The 27,870-nt window shown below is 40.2% G+C and overlaps 2 protein-coding genes across 3 annotated transcripts; one reads left to right on the top strand and one right to left on the bottom strand.

Annotated features, from left to right (window-relative positions):
* Positions 1-132: 132 nt before the first annotated feature.
* nox1 (NADPH oxidase 1) lies at positions 133-10,296 on the top strand. The gene is made up of 13 exons (XM_047352792.1): positions 133-343; positions 512-607; positions 1,695-1,805; positions 2,135-2,219; positions 3,274-3,425; positions 3,638-3,831; positions 3,969-4,098; positions 4,210-4,302; positions 4,399-4,640; positions 5,790-5,952; positions 6,126-6,272; positions 6,378-6,502; positions 9,592-10,296. Exons 1-13 carry the CDS (start codon positions 299-301, stop codon positions 9,716-9,718), a joined length of 1,710 nt encoding a protein of 569 aa, XP_047208748.1. The 5' UTR covers positions 133-298; the 3' UTR covers positions 9,719-10,296.
* Positions 10,297-10,592: 296 nt separating this feature from the next.
* Positions 10,593-27,836, bottom strand: cstf2 (cleavage stimulation factor, 3' pre-RNA, subunit 2). 2 transcript variants are annotated; one of them, XM_047352793.1, is made up of 13 exons: positions 27,557-27,836; positions 27,270-27,348; positions 25,820-25,989; positions 25,597-25,733; positions 24,507-24,626; positions 24,262-24,381; positions 23,873-23,996; positions 21,284-21,343; positions 15,231-15,330; positions 14,791-14,969; positions 14,480-14,604; positions 11,143-11,226; positions 10,593-11,055 (listed from the first exon to the last, which is right to left on the bottom strand). In XM_047352793.1, the coding sequence occupies exons 1-13, from the start codon at positions 27,651-27,653 to the stop codon at positions 10,930-10,932; spliced, it is 1,521 nt and encodes a 506-aa protein (XP_047208749.1). In that variant the 5' UTR covers positions 27,654-27,836; the 3' UTR covers positions 10,593-10,929. The 2 variants fall into 2 exon arrangements, with proteins under 2 accessions (XP_047208749.1, XP_047208750.1); XM_047352794.1 differs by lacking the exon at positions 21,284-21,343 and having other exon boundaries at positions 27,557-27,833.
* Between the last annotated feature and the right edge of the window lie 34 nt (positions 27,837-27,870).

The following is a 27,870-nucleotide window of genomic DNA, read 5'->3' as shown; positions in this document are numbered from 1 at the left end:
TGCTAAACACCTGGCAGGAACAATAAAGCCCCACTGCGCCACTGCAGCAGAGTGGAGTTTCCTGGATGTGGTTGCAGTTTATTTCCTCATTCCTCCCAGAGTCCACCAACAGTTGATCCAAGTTCATGTTGCTGCCAGGCAGGAATGTAATCCTTTAAGGCCTCCTTGGAATTTCCTGAACTTCACAGTTTTACCTGCTGCGGAGGGAGGAGTCCCAGCAGGTGAGCGCTTTAAAACCAGGGACGCAGCAGGCTGAGGATGCAGAGAAGTTACCGAGAGGCGAGAAGAAGTCTTCATCATGGGGAACTGGTTTGTAAACAACTGGTTTTCAGCCACCATAATAGTGAGTCCTCATCCTCACTTTTTAATGAGTGATTTCCAGCTTGTGCAGCGCAATGATGAGAGCTTTTAGTTTGGATTTACGCGCATCTTTTGCGAGCTTCTGACTGATTTCTTTTCTAACAAGACTCGGCGCACTCCCTTTTCTAATAAACACATTCTGTTTTTGCAGTGTGTCTGGATGGGCATCAACATCTTCCTCTTTGTCTGGTTTTACTTCTTGTATGTGATGGATGAACATTTTTTCTACACCCGTCACTTGCTGGGGGTGAGTAGAAAACTCGGTCGAAACTCTTGAAAGGAGACGATCGGAGGTACAGAAACACTTTGCATCCTTTAGATTTTTCAAGGGATTTCTATATTGATGCAAAAAAGCCGAATCAGGGGTAAAAAGACTGAGATTTACTTAAAAAGTTATTGTTATATCTCCTCAATAAGAGCCTGTGTTGGCGTAAAGAAGGCGACTGCATTTTTGTCTCCTTTTAAAAATTGACCTGGTTGACTGTTAAAAAATAGTGACCTAATGTTAGCTGTCTGAGCAATTACCACATTTACTTAAATTTACTTACTCCTAAATGTACTGAATGCTAATTCTGCATTTTTGTTTAAGACTGTATCAAAATCAAAATAACAAATATTATAGTTTCACTATAACTGTAATAATCGATTTGTTATAATGTTTTAGCATTAGTAAGAATAATTGTGGCATTTAGATCGTTTTATAGATTTTTGCTCTAATTTTAACGTTGACACTGTGAGCATAACATTAAATCATGGTGTTTTATTCAAGGTCGTTGATCCATGAGAATTTCAGCTGTGGAGAGATTCAGGGATTATTTCATCTTTTTTATTCATGTTTCTCTTCAGCTCCTCATTTCCAATGATACATCAGTTGAACTCATTTACTCTTTGTCATATCATGACACATAACAGTTTAGTTTTTGTTCTCCTTAGTGCAGGTACGATGCATCTGATGGGTCTGGTTTTGGAGCGTGTCTTTTTTAACCACACTTTTTCCTTCCGCTCAGCTTTCCATAAATATGCTTGGATCTTGTATCACTCTATGAACAGGCAGCTTTTTTAGCAGTGACCTTTTGTGGCTTACCCACCTTGTGGAGGGCATCAGTGAGTGTCTGCTGGACAACTGTCAAGTCAGCAGTCTTTGCTATGATTGTATAGTCCATTATGTGGTCATAATGTGATATTTCTATCTTAAAAATATTTTTTTTGCTCTCATGCAATATTAAAACTGTCTGAGAAACTCAATTTGGGGTGTCCATTAGCAGCAGGACATAATCCTTAATTAAAATTAAATAGTTAAATGAGATTAATATGTTTTTTTTGTTTCCCTACAGTCTGCCCTGCCCTGGGCCCGAGCTCCTGCAGCCGTCCTGAACTTTAACTGCATGCTGATCCTCCTGCCAGTGTGCAGGAACCTGCTGTCTCTGCTCCGAGGCTCTTTTGTGGTAGGACAATATTTACACGTCTTTACCTTCTAGTACATTTACACTACAAGCCAAATTTATTTGCAAGGACGCTCTAGCAGATAAAGTCTGGGGGATCTCCCAGCTCAAAGACTTCCCTCAGACTTGCGACCATTGCACTCAAAACATGTTTTGTCCATTTGTTCCTGCATGAACAAAGCATTGAAGGGGAGTTATTTGTTAATAATGGGACAATAAACACATGCTTTCAGTACCATCACATCTAACTCTGGCATTCATTCATTCAAAAACCACAAAATTAATCTTGACAGGTTTTTACCCCTAGCTACCTTTCATTTCTTCTCTCGCAGCGCTGCAGCAGAACAATGAGAAAACAACTGGACAAAAACTTGACTTTTCACAAGCTGGTGGCGTACATGATCGCCTTGATGACAGGTGAACTCATGCATTCATTTCTGCTTTGGTCTCAAGTCCCATGGAGTTCATTACATTTATTTAGCTACATTTCTCTAAACATTGCCTTTCACAATTGACATGAATAATCAGTTTTAACATTTTAAATCTGTTGTAAACAATAATGTGCTGATGTTGGGGCCTCTGTGCTTTAAGATGCCTGTCCCTTTTTATCTCCTGCAAACCCACAAGGAAATAGAAGTGTAATCATTAGTTCTTTGTTGTCGTATTGTTGATTGTTTGCTGAGAATTTTGCTTGTATGCATTGTTGTTCTGTTGCAGGGATCTTTAACTTTCACAATCCAAAGCGCCATTTTTGCCCTCGCTATTGCTGAATAAATTTTTGTCTTTAGCATTAAAACCTACTTGCCCTTTAAAATTCAAGTTTGTTTAAATAAAGGTGCTTGTTTTTATAATTAAAGAATCACAATTATAATCCTATTTGTTAGCTTTTATACAAAAGAGAATGAATGCATTGTCATGAAAAGACAGAGTGAGTCGGAGTTAAAGCAGATTTAGAGGAAATTTGCATTGTTTGAGCCCTAATGACAATAATTAGTAGCATTAGTTGTTGTGTTGAGATTCTCTGCAGATTTGCATGAACACACAGAAAAACTAAACTAGTCTTTTCAATTACCCTTATATGTAAAACACTGTATGGAGGGCTACACACAGCTCCAGAGCTGCAGGTTGTGTTTTTTTCGTCTGTTGTTTTGTTAATAATGAGCTAGTCTCTTTGTAATTTGAGATTTGACTAATATTGAAGATGAAATGTCATTGAAATGCTGCAGTAGATTTGTTGACTCTTTAAAAAGGTCCAATAATACCCAAGAATTTACAGATTCTTTTAAATAGCTGAGTTTTTTGTTGAGATTGTAGCAGCGGTGTAAACATGTTTAGCCTGCAGCTTATCAGTTATGATCTTTTCTCTGCACTCGTCAGAGCAGCAAAAGGGTCTGCAAAGAGCAGAACCAGTGACAGAAATGAGCCCTTTTAGTTGCAGAAGCAGTGACCTCTGACCTGTTTGCTCACGCAGCTGTTCATACGGTCGCCCACTTGTTGAACGTGGAGTGGTTTAACAACAGCAGACAAGGTGTTTACGACAATCTCAGCACGGCTCTGTCCAACCTGGAAGACGACCCCGACGATAAAACCACCTTCCTGAATCCAGTTCAAATAACCGACATTGTAAGTTCTGGACTGAACAAGTTCTGGACCGTCATGTTTACTCTTCCAATCTGAGTCTGGTACAGTAACTGTGCAAATAACTAATTATGCTTTCAGTTTAGCAAAAAGCAATAGGTTGGTCAAACATGGTCAAAACGGGTTGAAAGGAAGAAAGCTGGTGATTTTTCCCCCTGGTCTGATCTTCATTCTTCTGCTCTTCCACTCCGCCTTAGAAGCCGCAGCAAATCCCCACCCACTTTGTCTTCACGTCCATCGCTGGCCTCACAGGCGTCATCATCACTCTGGCTCTCATCCTCATCATCACGTCATCCATGGAGGTCATCAGACGCAGCTACTTCGAGGTCTTTTGGTACACTCATCACCTCTTCGTCATCTTCTTCGCTGGTCTCGTCATTCATGGAATTGGGTAGGATAGAACTCGTTCGCTTCTTCTTCTTCTTCTTCTGGAGCATTGTTGGTTTAGCACCAAAGTTTTACTGGTGTGCCTCATCTTCAGACACCTTTTGAGAGAAAATGGGTTTTACCTGCTTGTCTCATTCACAGATACATTGTGAGGAGGCAGACAAAACAGTCTTTTGAAGAACACAACCCGTTTTTTTGTCAGAACCGCACTGAGGATTGGGGAAATATTCCAGAGTGTCCCATCCCTCAGTTTGAAGGAGGACCAGCGCAGGTTTTTTTTTTTTTTTTTAATCTTTAGTTTTTTTTTAAATCTGTTTCAACTGCTAGTGTGAAGAATAAAAAAAGCTTAATCGTGTCTTCATGGTTTCCTTTTTCTTTTCAGACTTGGTGGTATGTGATCGGCCCAATGATTATTTATCTATGCGAGCGTTTGCTGCGCTTCATTCGCTACATGCAGAGTGTCCAGTACAGAAAGGTAAAAATGTATTTTTTTTTATTCTACTTCTTGCTGACTGACTTGTTTTACTTACTGTGAGAGCTCTGTTTTTTTTTTTTTGTTTTTTTTTTACAGATTGTGATGCGACCGTCCAAAGTGTTGGAGCTGCAGCTGGTGAAGAAGAGCTTTAAAATGGACGTGGGCCAGTACGTCTTCCTCAACTGCCCGGCCATCTCTCAGCTCGAGTGGCACCCATTCACCATGACCTCTGCACCTGAGGAGGATTTCTTCAGTGTCCACATCCGCTCGGCCGGAGACTGGACGGACAAACTCCTCGACATCATGCAGAAGCTACCGGAGGGAGCCCAGGGACCCAAGTAAGTGTTCAGATTATAAATACAAGTCAGATTTTCCAGCAAAAAAATGGAAATGGCAATTATTTAATAGATTAAATGTAGAGGTAAACTGAATGTTTTTAATCTAGAATAGAATACAATAGAATGGAATAGGATAGAAATATTCTTTATTGTCCCTCAGTGGGGATATTCAGGTGGTTTAGCAGCAAAGTGAAAGGCGAATAGAAGCATAGAGATTCACATAAAGGTGAAAAATATTTAAAAAATATGAATGAGAAAGGGCTGCATGGTTGGTAGCTCTGTTGCCATGCAGCAAGAAGGTCCCAGGTTTGAGTCCCAGCTGGGGATCTTTCTGCATGGAGTTTGCATGTTCTCCCTGTGCATGCATGGGTTCTCTCCAGGTACTCTGGCTTCCTCCCACAGTCCAAAAACATGACTGTTGGGTTAATTGGTCTCTCTACATTGCCCTGAGATGTGAATGAGTGTGTGCATGGTTGTTTGTCCATGGTTGCCCTGCTATGGACTGGCGACCTGTCCTGGGTCTACCCTGCCTCTCGCCCACAGATAGCTGGAGATAGGGACCAGCTTCCCTGCGACCCATTATGAAAGAAGCGGTAGAAAATGACTGACTGAATGAGAGACTATTAATTTAAGGGCAAAATGGGCAAAAAACAACACACTATTAACAGTAAATGAAAAAACTGCAAATAACTGCAGGGATGAAAACACTGAGTTTGTTGGGAGCAGTGAGTCTAATAACTGCTGGGAGGAAGGATCTGTGATAACGCTTCTTTGTGCACATAGGATGCAGTTCTGCAGCAGCTTCAGACATTGGGTGGGAGACATGGTTCAACAGTGATGTTATTTTTGCTAGAGTCCTTCTGTCTCCCACCACCTGCACTGGGTTGAGGGGGCATCATGATGACCTTATCCAGCCGCTTCATCTCAGCTGTAGATAAACTGCTGCGGCAACAAAATACACCATGGAGGATGGCTGATGCCGCCACACTTCTTCACTACTTTATGTTGGTCTTTTACATCAAATTCCGATAAAATACACAGAAAGTTGTGGTTGTGACCTGACAGAATGTGACATCACCTTTTCTTCTCATATCCATTTAGAGTTTACTTCTTTTGATAACCGAGCTCATTTATGTCCTCCGTATCCAGGATGGGTGTTGATGGACCTTTCGGGACAGCCAGCGAGGACGTGTTCGACTACGAGGTCAGCATGCTGGTCGGCGCTGGCATCGGTGTCACTCCCTTCGCCTCCATCCTCAAGTCCATCTGGTACAAGTTCAAAGACAACGATCCAAAGCTACACACCAGAAAGGTGAACCATCTCACGTCCACAGTTTCATCACAATGACATGACTAACTGAAAGTGTGAGGAGCCTTTTGGAAGAATGCCTGCTGTGTCTTTTAGCAATAATACTCCCATGTAAGGTGAGTCATTGGCAGCAGTGCCATTGTTTTGACACACCTTCATATGTTTACTGGTCTCAGATCTACTTCTACTGGCTCTGCCGGGAAACCCACGCCTTTGAGTGGTTCGCTGACCTTCTGAAGGCGCTGGAGAAGGAGATGGAGGAGCGAGGCATGGGGGATTTCCTCACCTACAAGTTGTTTCTGACCGGATGGGATCAAAATCATGTGTGTGTCTGAATCAGCGCTTCAAGTTCAGATAAACAATGACTGTGATCATTTCCTCCTGAACTCAGCCATAAACTGTTATCTTTTTCCTCTTAATTCTGTCAGGCCAATTATGTAATGGTTAACGTTGATCGGGAAACAGATGTGGTCACTGGGCTCAAACAGAAGACTCACTATGGCCGACCCAACTGGGACAAGGAGTTTGAGGAAGTCCGCAAAGAGAACCCCACGTAAGACAGCTGTTTTTATTTTATTCCCTTAATTAAAAAAAAACAAGCATCTTTATTGCTTAGCAGAGCTTTAATCATGAGGAATAAATTACATTCAGTATTAAATAAAAAATAGAATTTAGCAAAGAAAAAAAGGGATGTATTTCCTGACTTTGATTATATTCGATTTATTTATACAGGTCCTTCTCAAAATATTAGCATATTGTGATAAAGTTCATTATTTTCCATAATGTCATGATGAAAATTTAACATTCATATATTTTAGATTCATTGCACACTAACTGAAATATTTCAGGTCTTTTATTGTCTTAATACGGATGATTTTGGCATACAGCTCATGAAAACCCAAAATTCCTATCTCACAAAATTAGCATATCATTAAAAATGTCTCTAAACGAGCTATGAACCTAATCATCTAAATCAACGAGTTAACTCTAAACACCTGCAAAAGATTCCTGAGGCCTTTAAAACTCCCAGCCTGGTTCATCACTCAAAACCCCAATCATGGGTAAGACTGCCGACCTGACTGCTGTCCAGAAGGCCACTATTGACACCCTCAAGCAAGAGGGTAAGACACAGAAATAAACTTCTGAACGAATAGGCTGTTCCCAGAGTGCTGTATCAAGGCACCTCAGTGGGAAGTCTGTGGGAAGGAAAAAGTGTGGCAGAAAACGGTGCACAACGAGAAGAGGTGACCGGACCCTGAAGAAGATTGTGGAGAAGGGCCGATTCCAGACCTTGGGGGACCTGCGGAAGCAGTGGACTGAGTCTGGAGTAGAAACATCCAGAGCCACCGTGCACAGGCGTGTGCAGGAAATGGGCTACAGGTGCCGCATTCCCCAGGTCAAGCCACTTTTGAACCAGAAACAGCGGCAGAAGCGCCTGACCTGGGCTACAGAGAAGCAGCACTGGACTGTTGCTCAGTGGTCCAAAGTACTTTTTTCAGATGAAAGCAAATTCTGCATGTCATTCGGAAATCAAGGTGCCAGAGTCTGGAGGAAGACTGGGGAGAAGGAAATGCCAAAATGCCAGAAGTCCAGTGTCAAGTACCCACAGTCAGTGATGGTCTGGGGTGCCGTGTCAGCTGCTGGTGTTGGTCCACTGTGTTTTATCAAGGGCAGGGTCAATGCAGCGAGCTATCAGGAGATTTTGGAGCACTTCAAGCTTCCATCTGCTGAAAAGCTTTATGGAGATGAAGATTTCATTTTTCAGCACGACCTGGCACCTGCTCACAGTGCCAAAACCACTGGTAAATGGTTTACTGACCATGGTATCACTGTGCTCAATTGGCCTGCCAACTCTCCTGACCTGAACCCCATAGAGAATCTGTGGGATATTGTGAAGAGAACGTTGAGAGACTCAAGACCCAACACTCTGGATGAGCTAAAGGCCGCTATCGAAGCATCCTGGGCCTCCATAAGACCTCAGCAGTGCCACAGGCTGATTGCCTCCATGCCACGCCGCATTGAAGCAGTCATTTCTGCCAAAGGATTCCCGACCAAGTATTGAGTGCATAACTGTACATGATTATTTGAAGGTTGACGTTTTTTGTATTAAAAACACTTTTCTTTTATTGGTCGGATGAAATATGCTAATTTTGTGAGATAGGAATTTTGGGTTTTCATGAGCTGTATGCCAAAATCATCCGTATTAAGACAATAAAAGACCTGAAATATTTCAGTTAGTGTGCAATGAATCTAAAATATATGAATGTTAAATTTTCATCATGACATTATGGAAAATAATGAACTTTATCACAATATGCTAATATTTTGAAAAGGACTTGTAGATTTATTTATCACCTAACAGGGGTCTGCAACATGTGTAGTTTTGGCTCCTCCAGAGTGGTCCTTAGTAACTTATATTAATAAAAATAATTTATACTAACATTGATATAGAAATTAACAATGATTTTATAAAAAGGCAGCAGAAAAGTTTGATTTTCCCAACTATAAGACTAATCCAGTTTGGTCCTTTTTGTTACTAGGTTGCACATTTTGAACTATCCCAGTGCCTCCGTTTAATAAAAGATTTCTAGAAACATTTCTTCTTTTTTCCAGTAAAACAAAAATAAAATTAATTTTGGTTCATTAAGTTCATAACAAAAACATATATATGTCCATCTACTGCCTATATTAGAGGGAGGGGTTGGTTCCTATCTCCAACAGTAATAGGCACCAGCCAATCACGATGATCCAAACAAAACTAACTCAGCATTTCAGATAAAGAGCTTCATGCCTACAGTCCAACATGGTGGCGGCAGTGTGATGACCAGGGCTGCTTTGCTGCTTCCAGATCTGGAGGACTTGCTGTAATTGGTGGAACCATGAGTTCTGCTCCCCAACAGAAAACCCTGAAGAAGAATGTCCAGACATCAGCTCATGACCTTAAGCACTCTAGAGCACTCTGGTTATGCAGCAGATCTGCATACACGTCAAGGTCGTAAGGTCACGCCACATCTGAGATTCTGTGGCGTGTTCTACGGCATCATTCATGAAAACCTTCCAATGTGGCTGAACTGAAACTTCTTCAAAGATGAGTGGGTAGTTTTTCATCCACAGCAAAGTAAAACACTCATTGCTCGTAATCACAAACATAAAACTGCTAAAGCCTGCATTTGTTATTATATCTATATTTAAAAACATTTGGTTCTTTAGCATTTTTAGCCATTTACTAAGAGGCAATGTAGAAAGGTCAAAGGGGGTGATAACTTATTTGCAAGTTAGATTAAAACAATTTTTTTCTCTTAATAGATGAAATCATGATTTAAAAAAAAAATGTTCTTGCAGCTTCGGGTAAAAACAAATTCTCTGGCCTTGCAGAGTATGTATTGGTCTTAAAATTAAGCAAATCATTTTTCCAGGAGAAAATGGGTCAAATTATTCCTATATTTCAAAGTAACCGATCACTAAGAGTCTGAACTTTGTTTTTTAAGTGCGTATTACTGGTTGGGTAATACTTTCTAATATACATCCAATAAATTTTTATTTAAAGGTAATAAGAGGTTATATTGAATGAGGCAAAAGCTGCTGAACATTAAAATACGTAGATCTGCAGCCTCTGTAACATTTTGTTCTGGTCGTCTTCAGCTCTGTGGTGGGAACTTTCCTGTGCGGCCCTGAGGCCCTCGCTAAAGTTCTGGAGAAGAAATGCGCCAAGTACTCGGACGTGGATCCTCGCAAGACCAAGTTTTACTTCAACAAGGAGAACTTCTGAGCCAGAACAAAAGAACCACTGTTTTGGTTAGTGAGAAACTCCATCTGGCAGACTGGAAGTGACTATAAAGGTCCACACCAACCTGTGCTACAAGCTGGGTAGATTTTACACCATGATCCACTGACAAAGAAACGAGATACTTTTTGTTGACGTGACTCAGGGCTTGACTTTGTTGCAGTGAATTATGGCAGCTTACCACAAGCCAGCTCAATTAAAGTTGTTCTGCAATGTTTGAATTTTACTGTTACCATAAAGTCTGTAAAACTGTTTTATAGTATTACAAAAAACACAGCTGGTTGCACTTTTAGTATAAAGCTGGATTTAATGTCCTTTAATTTTTATTTTATTTTAATTGAACAAACTAACAAAATCCAAACATATGTAAGAAAAAAATCTGAAGACACGAAGAAATGTAAAATAGTTTTCTAAGATTTTCTGCCAACTAACTAAAAGTTCTGCATATCTTGCCTTTTAAATCCTGTTTTCTTAAAGAATATGTGTGAGCGTGTGTGTGTTTGTGTATGAGAAAGACAAAGCTGTAAATATTAAAATAAAGTTTAAAAATGTGTTACAAGAAATGTTGAGCTCTTCAAATTAATTACCGGCACAAACTTGTCACTTTCTGTGGTTGAGAAAGCGGTTTCCTGGAACAGGACAATGGACCATTGATAAAAGCATTCCAGTGTTTCCTGAACACCTCTGACAATTAGTACTTCCTTATAAGACAATAGCAGGTAAACAGGTAAAGAGGTTGTAGATTATGCAACAGGTAATTAAAGATGTAGCAGACAATGTTGTGTGGTATGTATTCCTTTAAAAGGTTTTTCTGGTTTAAATCTTAAGTATTTTGGAATAAAAGTAGGAAGAAATTTTGTAAATTTATTTGTTTTATTAAAAAAAAAAACAGTTTCCAGAGAGTTTACAACAGTTTGCTTTATAGAAAGAGAAAACCTTTGCCCCTGACCGCTTTAACCATCTTTGTAAAGGTCATTTGGATCAATCCTACACTCTTCACACAACACAGACTAAATAAAACTACAATAATCCAAGATAGGTGATCTTCTGGCCTGTTTCAGCAGGTGCATCAGGAAGGGACAGCAGATCCCGCAACAGGAATGACAGAAAACATTTAAATCAGAAAACATCTTCCTGCTTTAAACTGTTGCAGGTAGAACAGTGAAGAGAATCTCCACCTCTGCCTTCTTGGAGAATCATGGCGCACCCGAGGCGGTTTTCTGAATCTGCTCTTTGAGGATGAGGATGCTCTGTCGCTGCTCCGGGGGGAGCATGGCGATCTGTTCTGGGGTCAGCTGCAGGACCTGCATGATCAGGGCAGCCTGAAAGGAGACAGGAAGAAGTTGAATGACGTTAAACTGCATGAAAGCAGACCGAAAACATCAGCAACAAAAAAAATTGAAACCCACCTTCTCCTGATCCTGAGTGGAGACCTGACTCTGGCCTGGACTGAAGCTGCCTCCTGATGGGGGCACCCCAGAAATACCTGGACCCTGCATGATGGGTTCAGTTTGATGTGAGTTCAGTTCAGTGTAATTGAGCATTGGCTTATTTTGTATTTTTCTTCATCTCATTATAAAAACAGTTTGGTTACAAACAAAATTCTGATATCTGTCACCTAGTAACTTGTTATGAAGACAGTAAGGTACTTGTGGCTTTTATTCAAAGTGTTTCAGTTAGGAAAGAAGAACAATGTCCACCACTGTACCATGCACCACCTCAACTATAAACAGTTAATATTTGTTTTAAAAGAAAATCACTTCTTACCAAACACACTTAAGACTATTTGCTGCTTGTGTGTGCACAGGCAACAACCAACATATTAAAGTAAACAAAGGAGATGCAACATAAAGAAGTTCCCTGGATAAACTAAAAAAAATACAAATTCCCTGAAAAAGTACAGAGTGAACGCTGACGAGGGTTATCTGAAGCAAAACCCATTTTTGAAAGGAACAAGGTATCAGAAGTATTATAAAAGAAAGATCTTTCAAATAGACTAAAACCATGTTGAGAAGCAGAAGCCGAAGCAGAAAACTGCTGAAGAAGCTGAAGTCAGCGAAGACCGACGTTCTCAACCTGATGTGTTTAAAATAAAAGCTGAAGAATCAGTCGACCTTCAGGACAGATGAAAAAAAAACAGCTGAAAAACCTCAGAAGGTGGACTTTCGTCTAAGCAGTAGACCACTAGAAGCACTAGAAAAATGGTGTTAAAGCTTAATGTAGTGAAAAAATAAGATTAGTTTGCCAACATGCTAATAGCAGCATGTCAGCCATTAATGGTGCAAATTATAGACAACATAACGGATCTATGTTCAAGTTAAGTGGAATGCGAGCATTAACTAATGTGCTAGCAAACATGCTACTAACCACAGAAGTATGGAGCTAAATTGGGGCCATAAAGTTTGTTCAAACGAAAGAAATTTGAACATGAAAAATAAAAGTTTGTTCAAAAGAAAAAACAAGCCAGGGGCAAACTGGTATACGAGGATAGGTTTGTCCGAGCTACCGCACCCTGCATTCTTATCAAACCAGTTACAGCCTGCTCCACCATCAAACCCAGTGCCCCAGCCACAGGTCATTCATGACAAACCTTGGGCCATTTATCCTTGTAATGTGTGTCGATGAGCATTTTTTGTTAGGGCTTGCGAGATAGAACCCCAGAATGCAGACGAGCAGGCAGCGTGATGGTAAGTGAAAAAAAAATAAAAAACAAAAACTCATTCTCAGAAGAGGCAGGAACAAAACAATAAACTGACAGGCTTGGCATGAACCACAAAACAAGACATGATTTGATCTGCGATGTGTAAACAGAACAGGTGTGTATAAATGGAGTGTGAACCAGGTGAAGCAAGACAGATTAACTAGGTGCAGGTGAACCGAATAAAGTTGATTAACAGAGAACACAACGTGACAGGAGCAAAACATGGCTTGAACAGAACGCAAATCCAAGGAAACAAACTAATAGAATTATAAACAGAAAAACATGAAACAAAAACATAAACAGGAAAATAATAAACAGAAGCATGATTCAAAACTTGAGATGCGAAGAACATATAAAGAAAAAACCCGAAACCAAAAACCAAACAACCCCAAATCACAGCATTCTTGTCCTATTCTAACAAAAGGAAACATTAGAACTTATGCTTTATATTATTATGGTATGAATGGGAAAAACTGCTATGAGTCATATAAATAAAGGTTATCCATAACAGGTTGATATGGCATAGTTTAGGGCACAATGGTCCAGAAAAATATTAGCGCCCCAGAAACTGTCGCCTCTTCCGTACTTGATGTCACGCTCACCCTGGGTCTGTGCTGGGCGGTGGGCCGGTGGTTCAGCTAGTGAGTCGAATGTTCACGGGCTGAAGTGAACCACCGGCCCACGAGCTGAATCACCGGCCCAGCACCCTGCGTCTGTGAAAGGTGATTATTAAAAACTACACATTCACAAAATAAGAAATGCCTAAGCCAGCGGTCCACCGGGGATTTCCTCAGTTGCCTCGTATGCCAGTTTGCCCCTGGCTGTGAGTCACTTCACTAAAAGGAGACCAAACACGTTTAATCAAAAATGGACCAGAAACCGAAACCCGAGTCCAGTCCATGTGAAAACAAGTCCAGGCTTAATTATGCAAGGATATTCGGAAAATACCAGCTCGTTTTGCATCTGCTTTCATACTGCCGCTTAGTCTGGCGGTTCTTTTGCTTGATGTTGAGAGCATGGGAAATCTCCAACACAGACTTAAAATGCTGTGCAAATCTGTCAAGATCATATTTTCTCCTCTGAGATGCGCGTCATGTATTCACGTAAGCTGCTGTTATCTTTCAAAACCAATCACATATATATAGAATATCGATGATGTATTAAAGATAATTCCAGATCCCACGGTCCCTGAATGCAACAGCTGGGAATATGTTGTTCAGCCGCTGTGTTGAGCTGTCAGTCATGATTCTGCACCCCGTGATCTGAGGCTCCGCCCCCCACGCCAAAACAGGGCCAGAAGTTTGAAGCCGAAAAAAAATCTGCAAGTTCGAAAAAAATAAACTTGAATCTGAAAAGTAGTTTTGAACTTGTTTTTTCCAGTTTCACATCTTTTTTTTTATCAGTTGCAAAACTTTTTTTTTCAGTTTTTACATTTTTTCGGGGGGAGGTTCAAAATAATTTTTCTGGTTCAAATGTTTGTTTTTTTAAACAAACTTATTTTTCAGGTTTAAATTTTTTTCTTTTGAACAAACTTATTTTTCAGGTTACATTTTTTTCATTTGAACAAACTTTATGGCCCCAATTTAGCTCCATACAGAAGTCATATTTGCATTTTTGCATCGAGTGTGGAATATTAGCTCTTCAACAGTGTTCAGATACCAAACATCTGAGGCAAAAACCACCTAATGACCTGCAGATCTCAAAATGGCTATTCTTCTACATCTACGTTACTAACAGCCAACTCTAGGTTTTGTATATTGTTATTATAAGTAAAGGTGTGGTGGCAGAAAGAATGTGTTTAGATTGTAGGGGATTAACTGAACAACCGAGCGGGTAAAGTAGTCAGCTCTAGGTGGGAAACAACAATATATGATCCAAAACTAAAAGAAACCTCAAATGTGATTTTATAAAAACAAAAAGATATTAAAAAGTTTAATCACTTAGCAAACGCCCACAGACGTCAGAGTGTGAAATGTGCAGAAACAGTCTCAGCAGCAGAATGCTTTTAACCGAACAGCTGACAGATATAAGGTTCCCACATTTACCGGTCTTGCAGGCGGAGGAGCATTCTGACCCATCGCATGTGGAACAGGGCCCTGCATTCCAGGCACAATGGCAACCCTCTGACCAGTCACAGGCCCGCGAGCATCCATTGCCCTCGGATCACGGCCTGGGGAAGAAAAGGGAAAACAGTTTCAGGCAAATAGAATCCATGTAGTTGCCAAATAATAATATTCAGATTTGTTTTTACTTTGGTCATTGAATTAGATTGCCAGCTGTTGATCTAAGCTTTGTAACGAACCCAAATCAGATAAATATAATCTTCAAGAATGTCTGTTTCTCTTGTGGCAGGTACCTCTAGGTTCCATCGGCGGCCCCCGTGGCTCCATCATCGGAGGACCTCGTGGGTCCACCATCATAGTTCGTGGTTCAGGCATTGGAGGCCCTCTCATTTCTGGTGGTGGTCCACCTCCCATCTGTGGTATATGTATGGATGGGGCTTGGTGAGGTGGTGGAGCAGCCATGTAGGCCCGGCTAAATAAAAACATAAGCGGGTGCAGACAGTTAACCAAAACAATTAAGTACAGAAAAGGACAAAAGCACCATGAGATCACATTGAACCTGGAGCTGCAGATTAGTCTTTCTGTTTAATTAATTACCAGTAAATATCCACCAGATGTAGGCTTTGTAGAGGTAATCTACAGCTTTTCTCACCACAGTGCCTGCTGCTTTCACTAGTTAATGAATGGACAGTCTGCAGCAGCTCTGTTACCAGGACAAAGTGACGGTTCTTACCTGGGGTCGATAACCTCTCCGGTGACAGACAACAGAGTTCCTCCTCTGGGATCATTGGGACCGTCACCCAGCAGCCCTCTAGGTGGGATACCGCCCGGTCCTGAAGGACAGAAAAATCGCAAAATAAATCAAACGAAAGCCAAAAATACTGTTGAGTAATCTTCAAAAACCCTGATTTCGCAGCCTTCACACACCTATTAAAAGGCGTTGGCTTTAACAGAAGCCCTAAGCAACAGTTGTTTTAGGATGGGTTAAAACAGGTCACAGAAATAAACATTACAATGAGGTTTTCCTTTTATAATAATCACATCAGGACACCAGGCTTTGGTGTTTCACTTTAGCTGAAGTTATTTAGAAATCAGACAGCAGGCATGCAAATTAACAGTGTATTTCACGTTAAATGAATGGGGACCTGACAGGTGTCCAATATTCTACAAAAAGACATCTGGACTAATTTTCCTCTTTGACAAACTCAAATATACCTAAACGTGATCGTTATCCTACAAGTAAAACGCAATCAGAGTAAGTGTTCCTGTTTCACAACAGCCCAACTGTCTCCTCTGCAGCAGTTACCCTTTCAGTATGATTAATGTTTAAATACATCCATTTTACCGTATCTGTAAGATCCTGGAAATTAACTGTGGAGGAAAAGTAAAATCTCTTTGATCTTAAAATGTTGCTTTCAGCCGAGCTGTCAGTAAATAAGGAAGCAGTTAGAGGAAATGAATGGTTGACTGCTGGTGTTAACCTAGTGTAACATTCCAGGAGAAGACAGTGGAAACCTTAGGCCCATCATGCGTCAACCACTGGACTCAAGTTTGTCACTGTTTTTTTTACTTTGCAACATCCCTGCTTTGTGTAAAGTCCAGTTCTATTCGTCATGGAACATGCGGATTTTGACAACACTGTTACAGTTGAAGTACAGGTCTAATTACGCTGCAGGGAATATACACAGACAGAATGCTAACTGTGCTAATGTAAGATGCTACAGTTTACAATAACAGCTGTGTTACCTCTTTGTCTCCATGTTGAAAAATAATGAAATCCTGTTTAGCTGCGGAGCTGTATAACACTGACTGCTCTCTTTGACACACAGGGTTAAAAGTAGACCTTAACAGAAAATTTGAGCCTTTTCTCTGTAGTAATAAGTTGGAAAGTGGATCTTCTAGGAAAAAGGGTTCTAGTGATACAGCGCTTTACATTTAAAGTTTACTTTAAAGTTGGCTTTTATTTGTACGGAGGCCTCTGACCCATGACTTGGAGGATGTCCCTGCTTTAAAAATTGGCCCAAAATCTCTGATCCCAAAGCACCTTTGTAGGATATTACAGAGAGAAACAGAAAGAAATGGGTAAAAAGTACCTAAAAGTGGTACTAAGAAAACAGGCAAACACTGTGTGAACACTAAATATTTCTCAAGGTTTCCTGAAAGTCATTCAGTTTTTCCTTGAGACGTCCGCTGCTTTTCCACATATTGTCCAGTTCACCAGTTAGTGTTGCTTCGGTGAGTAAGTTTGCCCAAAGAATGTCGGACTCCGTAATTTTCTCTGGTCCCCTCCCCGATCGGACCAGTGACGACATGTTTAGCCGCATGCTGTCATTCAACCGCTGGCTGTCTAGGTGGTGTCCAGAAAACAATGTGGGTTACATTGATAACTGGCGAACATTTTGGGGGAAAACCTGGTCTAATCCGGAGAGACGGCATCAATCCCACTTTGGATGGAGCAGCTCTTTTTTCTAGGAATCTGGCCGAATTGATTAGTTCTCCAAAACCCTGATAACCCAAGGTTCAGACCAGGAAGCAAGGTCGTAGTTTAACACTCCTCTCTGCAGCTTCTGTACTGCTACCCACCCATTACCCTATTAAGACAGTGTCTCGCCCACAGCCAAAATTGAGTAGATTAAAAGAAATCTAAATATCATTAAAATCTCATAAATATAAACACTGAGATTGAAAATAAAACTATTAATTGTGGTTTATTGAACATAAGATTTCTCTCTTCAAAGACTTTGCTAGTCAATGAGTTGACTTGTGACAATCAGACTCATTTATTTTGTCTCACAGAAACCTGGCTGCAGCAAGAAGATTATGTTACTATAAATGAGTCACTACTAATTATTTAAATTTTCACATACATCGAAATACTGGGCGAGGAGGAGAAGCAACCATCTTTCAGTCCGATTTATTGATTAGTCCCAGACAAATTAATAGCTACAACTCTTGAATAATTAATCCTTAGTTTTCCTCATCCAAATTGCAAAGCACTAAAACCACTTTCATTTGTTGTTTTGTACCGTCCACCAGGTCCTTACTCTCAATTTTTAGATCAGTTTTCAGACCTTTTATCTGATTTAGTGTTAAATACCGATAAGGTTATTATAGTGGGGGATTTTAACATTCATGCTGACACTGAAAGTGACAGCCTAAATATAGCGTAACCTTTAAACCTTTATAACAACCTTTAAAGAATCTGTTCCACTTTTAATTTCCTCATTATCACAGAAAAACACAGTGGAGGGCAATAATTTTGTTTCTTCCCCTTCACAAATTGATTCTCTTGTTCATAGTGTTTCTTCATCATTGCGTGGTGCATTAGACAATGCAGCCCCCTTGAAAAAGAAGGCAATTATTTATAGGAGGCTAGCTCCTTGGTTTAATTCAGAGCGGCGTACTTTAAAGCATGTTAGAAAATTGGAGAGAAGATGGTGCTCTACACACCTAAATGATTCCTACTTAATCAGGAAAAATAGCCTACTGTTGTATAAAAAGACACTTCGCCAAGCTAGAACAGCTTATTTCTCATCATTAATAGAAGAGAACAAGAATAATCCTAGGTTTCTCTTTAATACAGTTGCTAAACTTGCACCGAGTCATAGCTCTGTTGAGCCATCCATTCCCTTAGCTCTCAGCAGTCATGACTTTATGGGATTCTTTTTAAATAAAATTGATTCTATTAAAAACAAAATCTTTGACATACTCCCGAAGATGATTACTTCATCCTCAGCAAGTGAGACAACATTAGAAGTAACTGTAGAACCTGATCTGTGTTTGGACTGTTTTGATTCTGTGGAGCTTCCTGAGTTATCAGAAACAGACCTATAGCCAATCTTCCATTCTTATCTAAAATTCTTGAGAAAATAGTTGCTAATCAAATGTGTGAGCATTTACACAGCAATGACCTGTTTGAAGAGTTTCAGTCAGGCTTCAGAGCTCATCATAGCACTGAAACAGCTCTGCTGAAATTCACTAATGATATTCTTATGGCCTCAGATAATGGACTTGTGTCTGTCCTGGTTCTGTTAGATCTCGGTGTTGCATTTGATACAATCGATCATAAAATATTCTCTTAGAAAGGCTGGAATATTCTATAGGGATCAGGGGAACAGCGCTAAGCTGGTTTAAATCTTATTTGTCTTACAGATTCCAGTTTGTTCATGTAAATGATAAATCATCTTTAAACTCCAGGGTTAATTGTGGAGTACCACGGGGTTCAGTACTTGGGCCAATTCTCTTTACTATATATATGCTTCCAATACGTAGAATTATCAGGCAGCATAGAATAAATTTTCACTGTTACGCTGATTATACTCAGCTTTACTTATCCATAAATCCTGATGAGCCCAACCAGTTAGATAGACTACAAGCATGTCTTGAAGATATAAAAACTTGGATGACTTTAAATTCTTTGCTTCTAAATTCAGACAAGACAGAAGTTGTCGTCTTTGGACCGGAGTCTTTAAAAAAGAAACTACTTAGTCAATCACTTAACCTGGATGGCATTAAATTGACCTCCGGTAATAAAGTAAAAAACCTTGGTGTTATTTTTGACCAGGACATGTCATTTAAATCCCATATTAAACAGGTTTCAAGGATTTCCTTCTTTCACCTCTGGAACATTGCCAAAATTAGAAATATCCTATCCAGGAGTGACGCTGAAAAACTAGTCCATGCATTTGTTACTTCAAGGCTGGACTATTGTAATTCGTTACTATCAGGATGTCCACAAAATGCAGTTAAAATCCTTCAGCTGATTCAAAATGCTGCAGCAAGAGTTCTGATGACAATTACAAAGAGAGATCATATTTATCCTATTTTAGTTTCTCTTCATTGGCTCCCTGTTAAAATTAGAATAGAATTTAAAATTCTCCTCCTCACATACAAAGCCCTTAATGATCTAGCTCCATCATACATCAGAGATCTGATTGTTCCATATGTTCCTAACAGAGCACTTCGTTCTCAGACTGCAGGTTTACTGGTGGTTCCTAGAGTCTCTAGAAGTAGAATGGGAGGCAGATCCTTTAGTTATCAGGCTCCTCTCCTGTGGAACCAGCTCCCAGTTTTAGTCCGTGAGGCAGACACCCTGTCTACTTTTAAGGCTAGGCTTAAAACTTTCCTTTTTGATAAAGCTTATAGTTAGAGTGGCTTAGGTTATCCTGAGCTATCTCTGTAGTTGTGCTGCTACAGGCTTAGACTGTTGGAGGACCTTTCCCTCACTCTACTACATCCTCCTACTACTATCCAATTTGGCATTATTTGCTGTTATTTCAGCTTTTAACTCTATGTTCTCTCTCTGTTTGTTTCACTTTCTAGAAGATACATCTGGCCTGGCTCTGTGTTTAGCTGTGGCACCTTCCTGGAGGGGGACATCGACTGAGCTACAGCTGCCAATAACTTAATGTGCTCCTTCTACAGATGATACACTTGGCCCCGTCTTTCCGTGTTTAACTCTGTCTCTCCTAGACATAGCTACTGGCTGAGCTTCTACTGTGACTAACTGTATGTGCTCTCTTTTATACTCTAGACTTAAAAACTGGTTCAGAGTTCATCTGCTTAGCTGTCTTTCTCTCCTAGATGAAGCCACTAAAGGAGCTACTACCATTAAAGTTTTACTTTTCCTTCCCATAGAAAGGACTCCTGGATCAGTGCTTCTTTGTTCTCTTTGTGTCTCTGCTCTGTTCTCTCAAACCCCCAGTGGGTCGTGGCAGATGGCTGCTCACACTGAGCCTGGTTCTGCTGGAGGTTTCTTCCTGTTAAAAGGGAATTTTTCCTCTCCACTGTCGCAACATGCATGCTCAGTATGAGGGATTGCTGCAAAGTCAACGCCAGTGACTTTCCACTGTCTCTACATGCTCAACAGCTAGATTCATACTGAGCCTGGTTCTGCTGGAGGTTTCTTCCTGTTAAAAGGGAGTTTTTCCTCTACTGTCGCCACATGCATGCTCAGTATGAGGACAGAGAAGGAGGGAATGCTGCAAGTCACTGACTGGATGGAATCTGCTGGGTTTCCTTAGACAGAAAAAACGTTTTAACCAATTTGAATAAATAACTGAATCTGACTGCACTGTTCGATAGTTAGGATTAACTGGAATGTATGTACCTGACTTGAAATCTGTATGATTTGATTGAATTGACTTTGTGAAGTGCCTTGAGAAAACATGCGTTGTGAATCGGCGCTATATAAATCAAACAGAGTTCAATTGAATTTTGTTCTTTTTTTGATTGTGTAGACTGCTGGTACATGAGCACTGTTCATTTCTCAGTCATTTTCTCGTTTCTTGTTTGTTTGCAGCTCTTTTGTAAACATTTGTTTATATTATCATGTTTTTATCCATATATTATAGCTATAAGTAGATTTCCTCAGATTCATCTTCACAACATGCATAAACATTACATTGTAGATCCATTTAAAAAAAGGCATAGTATTGCTTTTATATATATGACTATTTTAGGTTGATTGTTAAAATTATCCAAAACCCCATGAGTTGCAGACCCACCTTCCAGCTCCATATCTTTTCACATCCAGCCTCACCCTCATGACGTGGCATTTTTATGATAGCAGACTTACACTCTACTCTGTTCATAAACAGGCTTGATTAGCACTCTCAGGGTGCACTGTGTACTAGTAAAAGGAAAAAGAAATTGCAGGAAGCAGACATGCAAGCAAGAACAGTGGAAATAAAACACTAAAATCAAAAGATTGCGCTGTAGTGGCACAGTAGCTCTCCTGAAGTGTCAACTGAGCTGGCAGGAGAACTGAGGGGATGACAGTGATACCTTGAGGCCGCTCGATAGCAGCGGGTCCAGCTGATCCTGTGGGGGAATTCTGTAGGTTTCCTGAGGCAGCATTAAAGTGAAAAGAACAGGAGACACAGGACTCAAGAAAGCGAAGCGGCATTTTGGTGCTAATCACATGGTTGCATGCACACAAAGGACACACAGGGCTGAAGGAGGGGTCACCTTCAAAATTAAAGCGTAGCAAAATCAGACAATTTTAACATCTGACTTTCAGCAACATTATGAAGCCTAAACAGGTCTTTGTGGGAAAGAACTTCAATCCAGCTAGAACATTAGCAGAGGGTCTGGTGACACCTTGTGATCTTTATGAGCCATGACAGGTGGCATATTCAAAGTACTTCAGTGTTTTGTGCTGCTTTGAGTTTAATTTTCTTTACATGCTGCCAGAGCAAAGGAAGCTATTTGTTTTATGAGACTAAAATTTAACAGCTTGTGATTTAAAATGTTTAAACAGAATCATATTTTACACATTCTTTGGAAACGTTAGATCTGTTGGTTGTCCAGAAACAAACACCTTTTAGTTCTTTAAAAAAATACATGACCTGACTGTACCAGAGAAGAAACATAAGGTATCGGCCCGACTGAAAGTTCTAAAGGGTTATCTGTCACCTCCAAAGTAAAGCCTCTGTGTTTGGACAAATTTCCAAATGAAGGAAAAATCGCGGAGGCTGAAAATTCTCTTAGTTTGAACATTCCTGAAGTTGCAGCCTTCCTGGATCATTTATAGCTTCTAAAAAACGTTTATTCGTGTAGCCTCCCAAGGAGCTTATCTCAGGGGCCTACCGTTTGTTGGAAAACAGGCCATAGTATTATTTAATAATTAACTTTTTTTTTTAATACAAATGCAACATCCAGAACAGGGTGCTAATGCTGTTTATCTCTACCTTTTCCTTGTATGTTTTTATAGCAATGCTTTGCAAATTAAAAATGTACATAACTCTAGTGAAAACATCAAAACAAGTAAGCCACAGTGTCAGGAAGAGAAATGTGGACCTCCACAACTCAGATTCATCTTTGGGTACAATTTTCTGAAGCTCGAAGGTTCATCTGTTCCAACAATTAAATACGGTGGTGCCAGCCTTACGCTGTGTGGGTGTTTTGCTGCAGGAGAGACTGGTGCACTTCTCAAAATAGAAAGCATGAGCAAAGAACGTTATGTAGAAATATTGAAGCAACATTTCAAAACATCAGCTTAAAACTTTGACACAGACGGGTCAATGACCCGAAGCATCCAGCCATATTAGTTAATACGTCTCTTAAGGACAACAAAGTCAAGGTTTTGTAGTGGTCCTCACAAAGCCTTGATCTCAGTCTCATAGAAAATCTGTGGGCAGAGCTGAAGAGGTGTGACCTACTAACCTGACCCAGTTACATGAGTTCTGTAAGGAGGAATGGCCCAAAAGTACAGCAAAATTATTGTGAGACGCTTTGGGAAAGAGACCCAAAATCTTTGACCCAAATCATACGGTTTAAAAGGCCATTCTACCAAGTATATTTATACAAACTTACCAATCTGAAGACAGGTAGAATATCTATCTAAAATATGCATATTTTGGTATTCAGTAAATAGAAATAAATTGGTAATCCTTCCAGGAACGATCTGTGTCTTTATATGTAAATATCTAGTTTCAACTGTACCATTAACAGACCTGAATACTTTCTGAATTTATGTGTTATTGTACAACATCTGTGCAATACTTTTCTCTAAATTAATGCTAAAATACTGTAGTTTTAGAGTTTGGTAAAAAGGAAGCAGGGCGTATTTTTCAGGTTGATTTCACATCTATAGTTTATTTACTTTGGTCCAAATCAGTTGATGAGTTTAACTGGTAACTTTATCTGGTGGTTCGGTTCCTTTTCACACAGAGAAAACTCCAAGCGAACCAGAACCGGTCACTATTAACCGCGTAAGAATGTTCACACACATCTGGTGTGGGAGTATAAAATGTGAATACGGGCAGCAGATTGTGTGTTCTGAGTTGGTAAAAAACACGCAAAATAGAATATCATTGTGTTTCTTGGTACCATGTCAGCCAAAATAATCCGAGAAGTATACTGAAAGATTCTGAAGATACGTCTTGAAAGTTGCATGGCGCTTTACAAAAAAAAAGTTTGTTTAGTCTATTGCATCCCACAATGCAACAGAAACCGGGCTTCGGGAAGATGTTTGGCTCAAGGTTGCAGCGTATACCTGGTAGCTAGGTCGAATCCAGGTCGGGCCAATCTAGAGTTCCTTTCGAACTGTACTGAGACCAACTTCTCCAAACGGTCTCAGTATGGTTGTTTTGGTCCACACCCTGGTGTCTACACCAATGGACCACCCCAAAGGGAGGACAGCACCAGAGTTTGTTTTCAACGGACCAAACGCCTCAGGTGTGAAAACACCTTTAAATATTATTCATCTCCACTTGATGAAGTTTAACTTCCCTCAAAACATCTGCCTGCAAAATGAATGTGTTGTAACCTTATAGCAGACATCAGACAACTGAACGCGGAACATTTTATTGGACATAGTGAACAGCATCATCAGTCTAAGAGGGATTACAGTAAGAAATGAAGAATGATTACCTGGAGGCCCAACTGGTCCTGGTCCAGGTCCGGGTCCAGGACCTGGTTGAGGCATTGGTCCAGGGACAACGCCCATGTTGGAGGGCTGCATCATCTGAGGTGCTCCATTGATGTGCATGACAGGCTGATAATGAGACAAAACACAAATTAATAAGTGACCCTATAATGTGTTAGCCTGCTTTCGGTTGAGACATGTAACTTTTAATCCAGTTTCTTCACATTTTTTACTTTTATTAAACAGAATTATAGTTTTTATATCCAATTACCTGTGGACATTGGAAGCTTGTTTTATGGTTTTTACATTTATCCACGCTGCACCCAACCTGAATGCCATAAATTAGAGTAAAGCCTGAAGAAGCGTTAGAGCGAAGGCTCGGTCTTCAGCTTACCACAGGCTGTGACTGTGAGACTTGAACATTGGGCTGTGCCGGAGGATTGACTGGAGGTGCTCCTCCAACCTGACCGCTGGGGACCAGGGGCTGAACTGGTGTTTGACGATGCAACATTTTCTGTACAGAAAAGGAAACTTTTTTTTTTGCCGTTTATAAACCCATTTCTAATTCTAAAATCTGATGATGTTACCATTAAGAACAAGGTATTCTTTAATGGAGATAATGAATCTCCTCATACTCACCAAAGCGATCTCGGGGTCAACAATCCTCATAACGACCTGTGCCTGCAGCAGAGCGTAGGCCAACTGCGGATTCTGCAGCAACATGTTTCTCGCCTCCTGGGGACTGTTTTGTACACACAGCTAGGGGGAAATTTTTTTTTTTTTACACAAATCAGTCCTGGAGCTCACAATAGGATAAAAATTCTGGGTAACATATGTAAGAAAAACTTCAAAAAATGCACATGGCAGTACACAAAGATTCAGGTTCTGATGCATTTTTCATGTCAAATTTCCATAATTTTCCAAACTTACATCTGCAGAGTTCTCAGTCCATTTGAGCTCAGTTGTTAATGTATTATTGCTAAAGTGTTTATCTATAACTATGAATTTATGGATGTAGATATCTGAACTGTCTGGCTTTAAACATGGATAGACGGAAATATGGATGTATAGGCAAGATGGACGCAACTTTTGAACACGAGATTGGGAATAAAGTGTGCAAAGAAAAAATATTTTTTCTAATTCTTCTAACTCTAACTTTACTTTTTCGGTATTTATCTAGAGCTGGAAAACACCCCATTTAAGTTCATACTATTTCATGTGGCAAAGGAACCATGAAAGATAGGAAGCTACATCTGTTACTTCATGGTTAGAGTATGAAACACACTTCCACTTATCAGAATATGAAGCCGTACCACAAAACTTTGGTGGAGCAAAACATTTTTATACTTGGGGATGAAAAATCTACTGACTGATGCTTCTTCAGTGGTTCTCTCTGAAGCCGGCTGTCAGATGTGTAAAGACAGGGTCTGTTTAGCAGACATGCTGTGCAGCACAGGACCTGTAAGGCACTGATGGGCACCTATGTGGAGTCATGAAGTTGGAAATCATATACAGACTGAGTATATTTATTTCGAATGTAAATAAATAATCCATATATCCTAGACTTTTCCAGATCATGTGGTTCAGTTGGCAGATCTATAGATCTATCTATCTATCTATCTATCTATCTATCTATCTATCTATCTATCTATCTATCTATCTATCTATCTATCTATCTATCTATCTATCTATCTATCTATCTATCTATAAATTCAGTAAACCAACTTGCCTTCATCTGTTTCATCAATTCAAACATCTGCTCAGGTGGAAGACTTGCCACAGCTCTGCTGATGGACTCTGGAGCCTCCTCTGGTGAAACGCTGTCTCCATATGGAGATTCGATAATAGGGGCTCCTGTTCCCAGACCTGAACAGAACAGTGTTGTTATTTTTTGCCGCAAAGACAGACATAGTAACCATATCTCCATTGTTTAAACTAGTGCAATGACTTACTTTTGAGCTCTTCCTTGTTTTTTTCACTAGCTGCATTGTCGACTCTGAGAGCCCGACCACTAAACTCTCTCCCATTCAAGTTCCTCATAGCGCTGAGGGCCGTCTCCTGGTCCTGGTACTCACAGAAGCCATATCCCTTTGGCTTTCCTGTCTCCCTGTCATAAACTAACCTGAAAATTACAAGGAAAGTATAATCACAATAACATCTACATGATAAAAACAAGAAGTGAAGGATGGTGCATATCAACAAACTAGAGCATTTGGAAACGATCTTTTAGAGATTCAATTAAAAATTGAAACTCATTCAGATTCACAGTCACACGGAGTGACATATTTCAAGCATTTCAGTAAATTTTGATGATTATGGCTTAAAGCTAATGAAAACCCAAACCTCGGTTTCTCATTAGATTACAATTTTATGCAAGCCCAATTTAAAAAAAGGAGTGTTAACACAGAAATGTCAGCATACTGATACGTTTGTTCATGTACTGTACACTGTACTGACTCAGTTCTTCGTATTTCGGCATAATTTACTACATAAATATGACAAAAAATGGAGATGATCATCCTGTAGCACTGCTGAGATATTTAGGAAGCTCAGGTTTCCTTAATAGCAGCCTTCAGTGTGTTGGGTCTGGTGTCTCTTATCTTTCTCTTGACAATACCTATAGATTACCTGTAGGGTTTAGGTCAAGAGCGTTTGCCTTGATACCATGGAATTTAAACCCTGTTTTTGGTACTTTTGGCAATGTTGGCAGATGCCAGGTGCTGCTGTAAATGAAATCAGCATCTCTATGAAGCTTGTCAGCAGAGGGAAGCATCAAGTGCTCTAAAATTTCATGAAAAGACAGATGTGTTGGCGTTGAAGTTGACCAACCCAAGTGGACCAACACGGGCAGATGGCAGTTTTCTCCACGTCCTCATTGGCTGTGGAAACTTCAAACCAGACACACGGAAGGCAACAGTTGTACCAAATGTCCAGGATAGGTTCGACTTCAGCTCCAGTCCGCACCTTGTGAAACTCCACCAGAAGTAAAAGATTGAAGGGCTATGCTTCACAATCAACTGAAGGATGCCCCTGTTGCTTGTGGCCCTTTTTACTAACACACCTTTCCTTCCTTTCAACTTGCTGTTGACATGCTTGGATGTAGCACTCACACTCACTTTATCCAGGTGGCTTTTTTTGCAACGACCCTCTGCTGCTTGCCCTCTTTTTGTTAAGTACTTCCTGCTGGAAATCTGCCAGGTCAACAGTCTTCTCCATGATTGTGCAGGTCATTACTTTTCTGTAAGTACTATTGCAATTTTATGTTTTCTTTAATTTAATTACAGAAAACAATTGCTTCATAAGAAATATTCTTACTTTATTTAGAGGAACATGTATTAATAAACAAAGAATGCCAACAATTAAGTGTACCTTTATCCTGGTGAAAATCTCTCCTTTACCTACCTGAAGCTGACAACAAGTCCGACTTCAGAAAATATGTCTTTCAACTGCTCTTCTGTGGCTTCATATGGAATGTTTCCAACTGAAATAAGAACACAAAATATAAAATAAAAACACAGAAAACACGCTAATATTTCCAAAAAGAAGCTGTTTGCTCGTTAGCGTCATGTGTTCGCCCGCTGTCTGGCTAAATGAGTGAGCTAGAAGGTCTTCATTCATTAGCTGATTTTTTTTTATTTACTATTTTATGCTTGAACGTATTAAACTGTCTCTTTTAAAACTCAACTTACCGAACACTGATCGTAAAGACCGATCGACGGCTGGATCTCTGTTCGCGGCGGCAGCTGCGGCCGCAGCAGCCACAGTAGCGGCAGCAACGTTCGCCATTTTGGGGACAAAAATGCCTGTAGCACCGGAGGATATCAGAAGAAGACAACATCCGGTTATTAGAAGAGGCGCCGCACTCAAACAGCGCGACCTCTTTCGACCTTTTTAAAAATTTCACTAAACGCTCCCGAGAGTTTTAATTTATTCCATTATTAAGTTTTGTACAGCGCCGAAGACAACTGCTTATCGCTTTCGGTTAGAATACAGGTGGCGCTGT

This window comes from Girardinichthys multiradiatus, chromosome 23, assembly GCF_021462225.1.
Source record: "Girardinichthys multiradiatus isolate DD_20200921_A chromosome 23, DD_fGirMul_XY1, whole genome shotgun sequence".
NCBI classification, from domain to species: domain Eukaryota; kingdom Metazoa; phylum Chordata; class Actinopteri; order Cyprinodontiformes; family Goodeidae; genus Girardinichthys; species Girardinichthys multiradiatus.
This window is presented reverse-complemented; position numbering and strand designations above follow the sequence as displayed.

Bases quoted from the DNA above. Each gene is read 5' to 3' on its own strand.
- cstf2 (XM_047352793.1), bottom strand. From the start codon at position 27,653: ATGGCGAACGTTGCTGCCGCTACTGTGGCTGCTGCGGCCGCAGCTGCC. The intron at 27,349-27,556 runs GTAAGTTGAGTT...TTCTTATTTCAG, and splicing joins GTCTTTACGATCAGTGTTCG to TTGGAAACATTCCATATGAA. The intron at 24,627-25,596 runs GCAAGTTGGTTT...ATTTCCCCCTAG, and splicing joins AATTGATGAAACAGATGAAG to CTGTGTGTACAAAACAGTCC.
- nox1 (XM_047352792.1), top strand. From the start codon at position 299: ATGGGGAACTGGTTTGTAAACAACTGGTTTTCAGCCACCATAATA. The intron at 1,806-2,134 runs GTAGGACAATAT...CTTCTCTCGCAG, and splicing joins TGCTCCGAGGCTCTTTTGTG to CGCTGCAGCAGAACAATGAG. The intron at 3,832-3,968 runs GTAGGATAGAAC...TCTCATTCACAG, and splicing joins CTCGTCATTCATGGAATTGG to ATACATTGTGAGGAGGCAGA.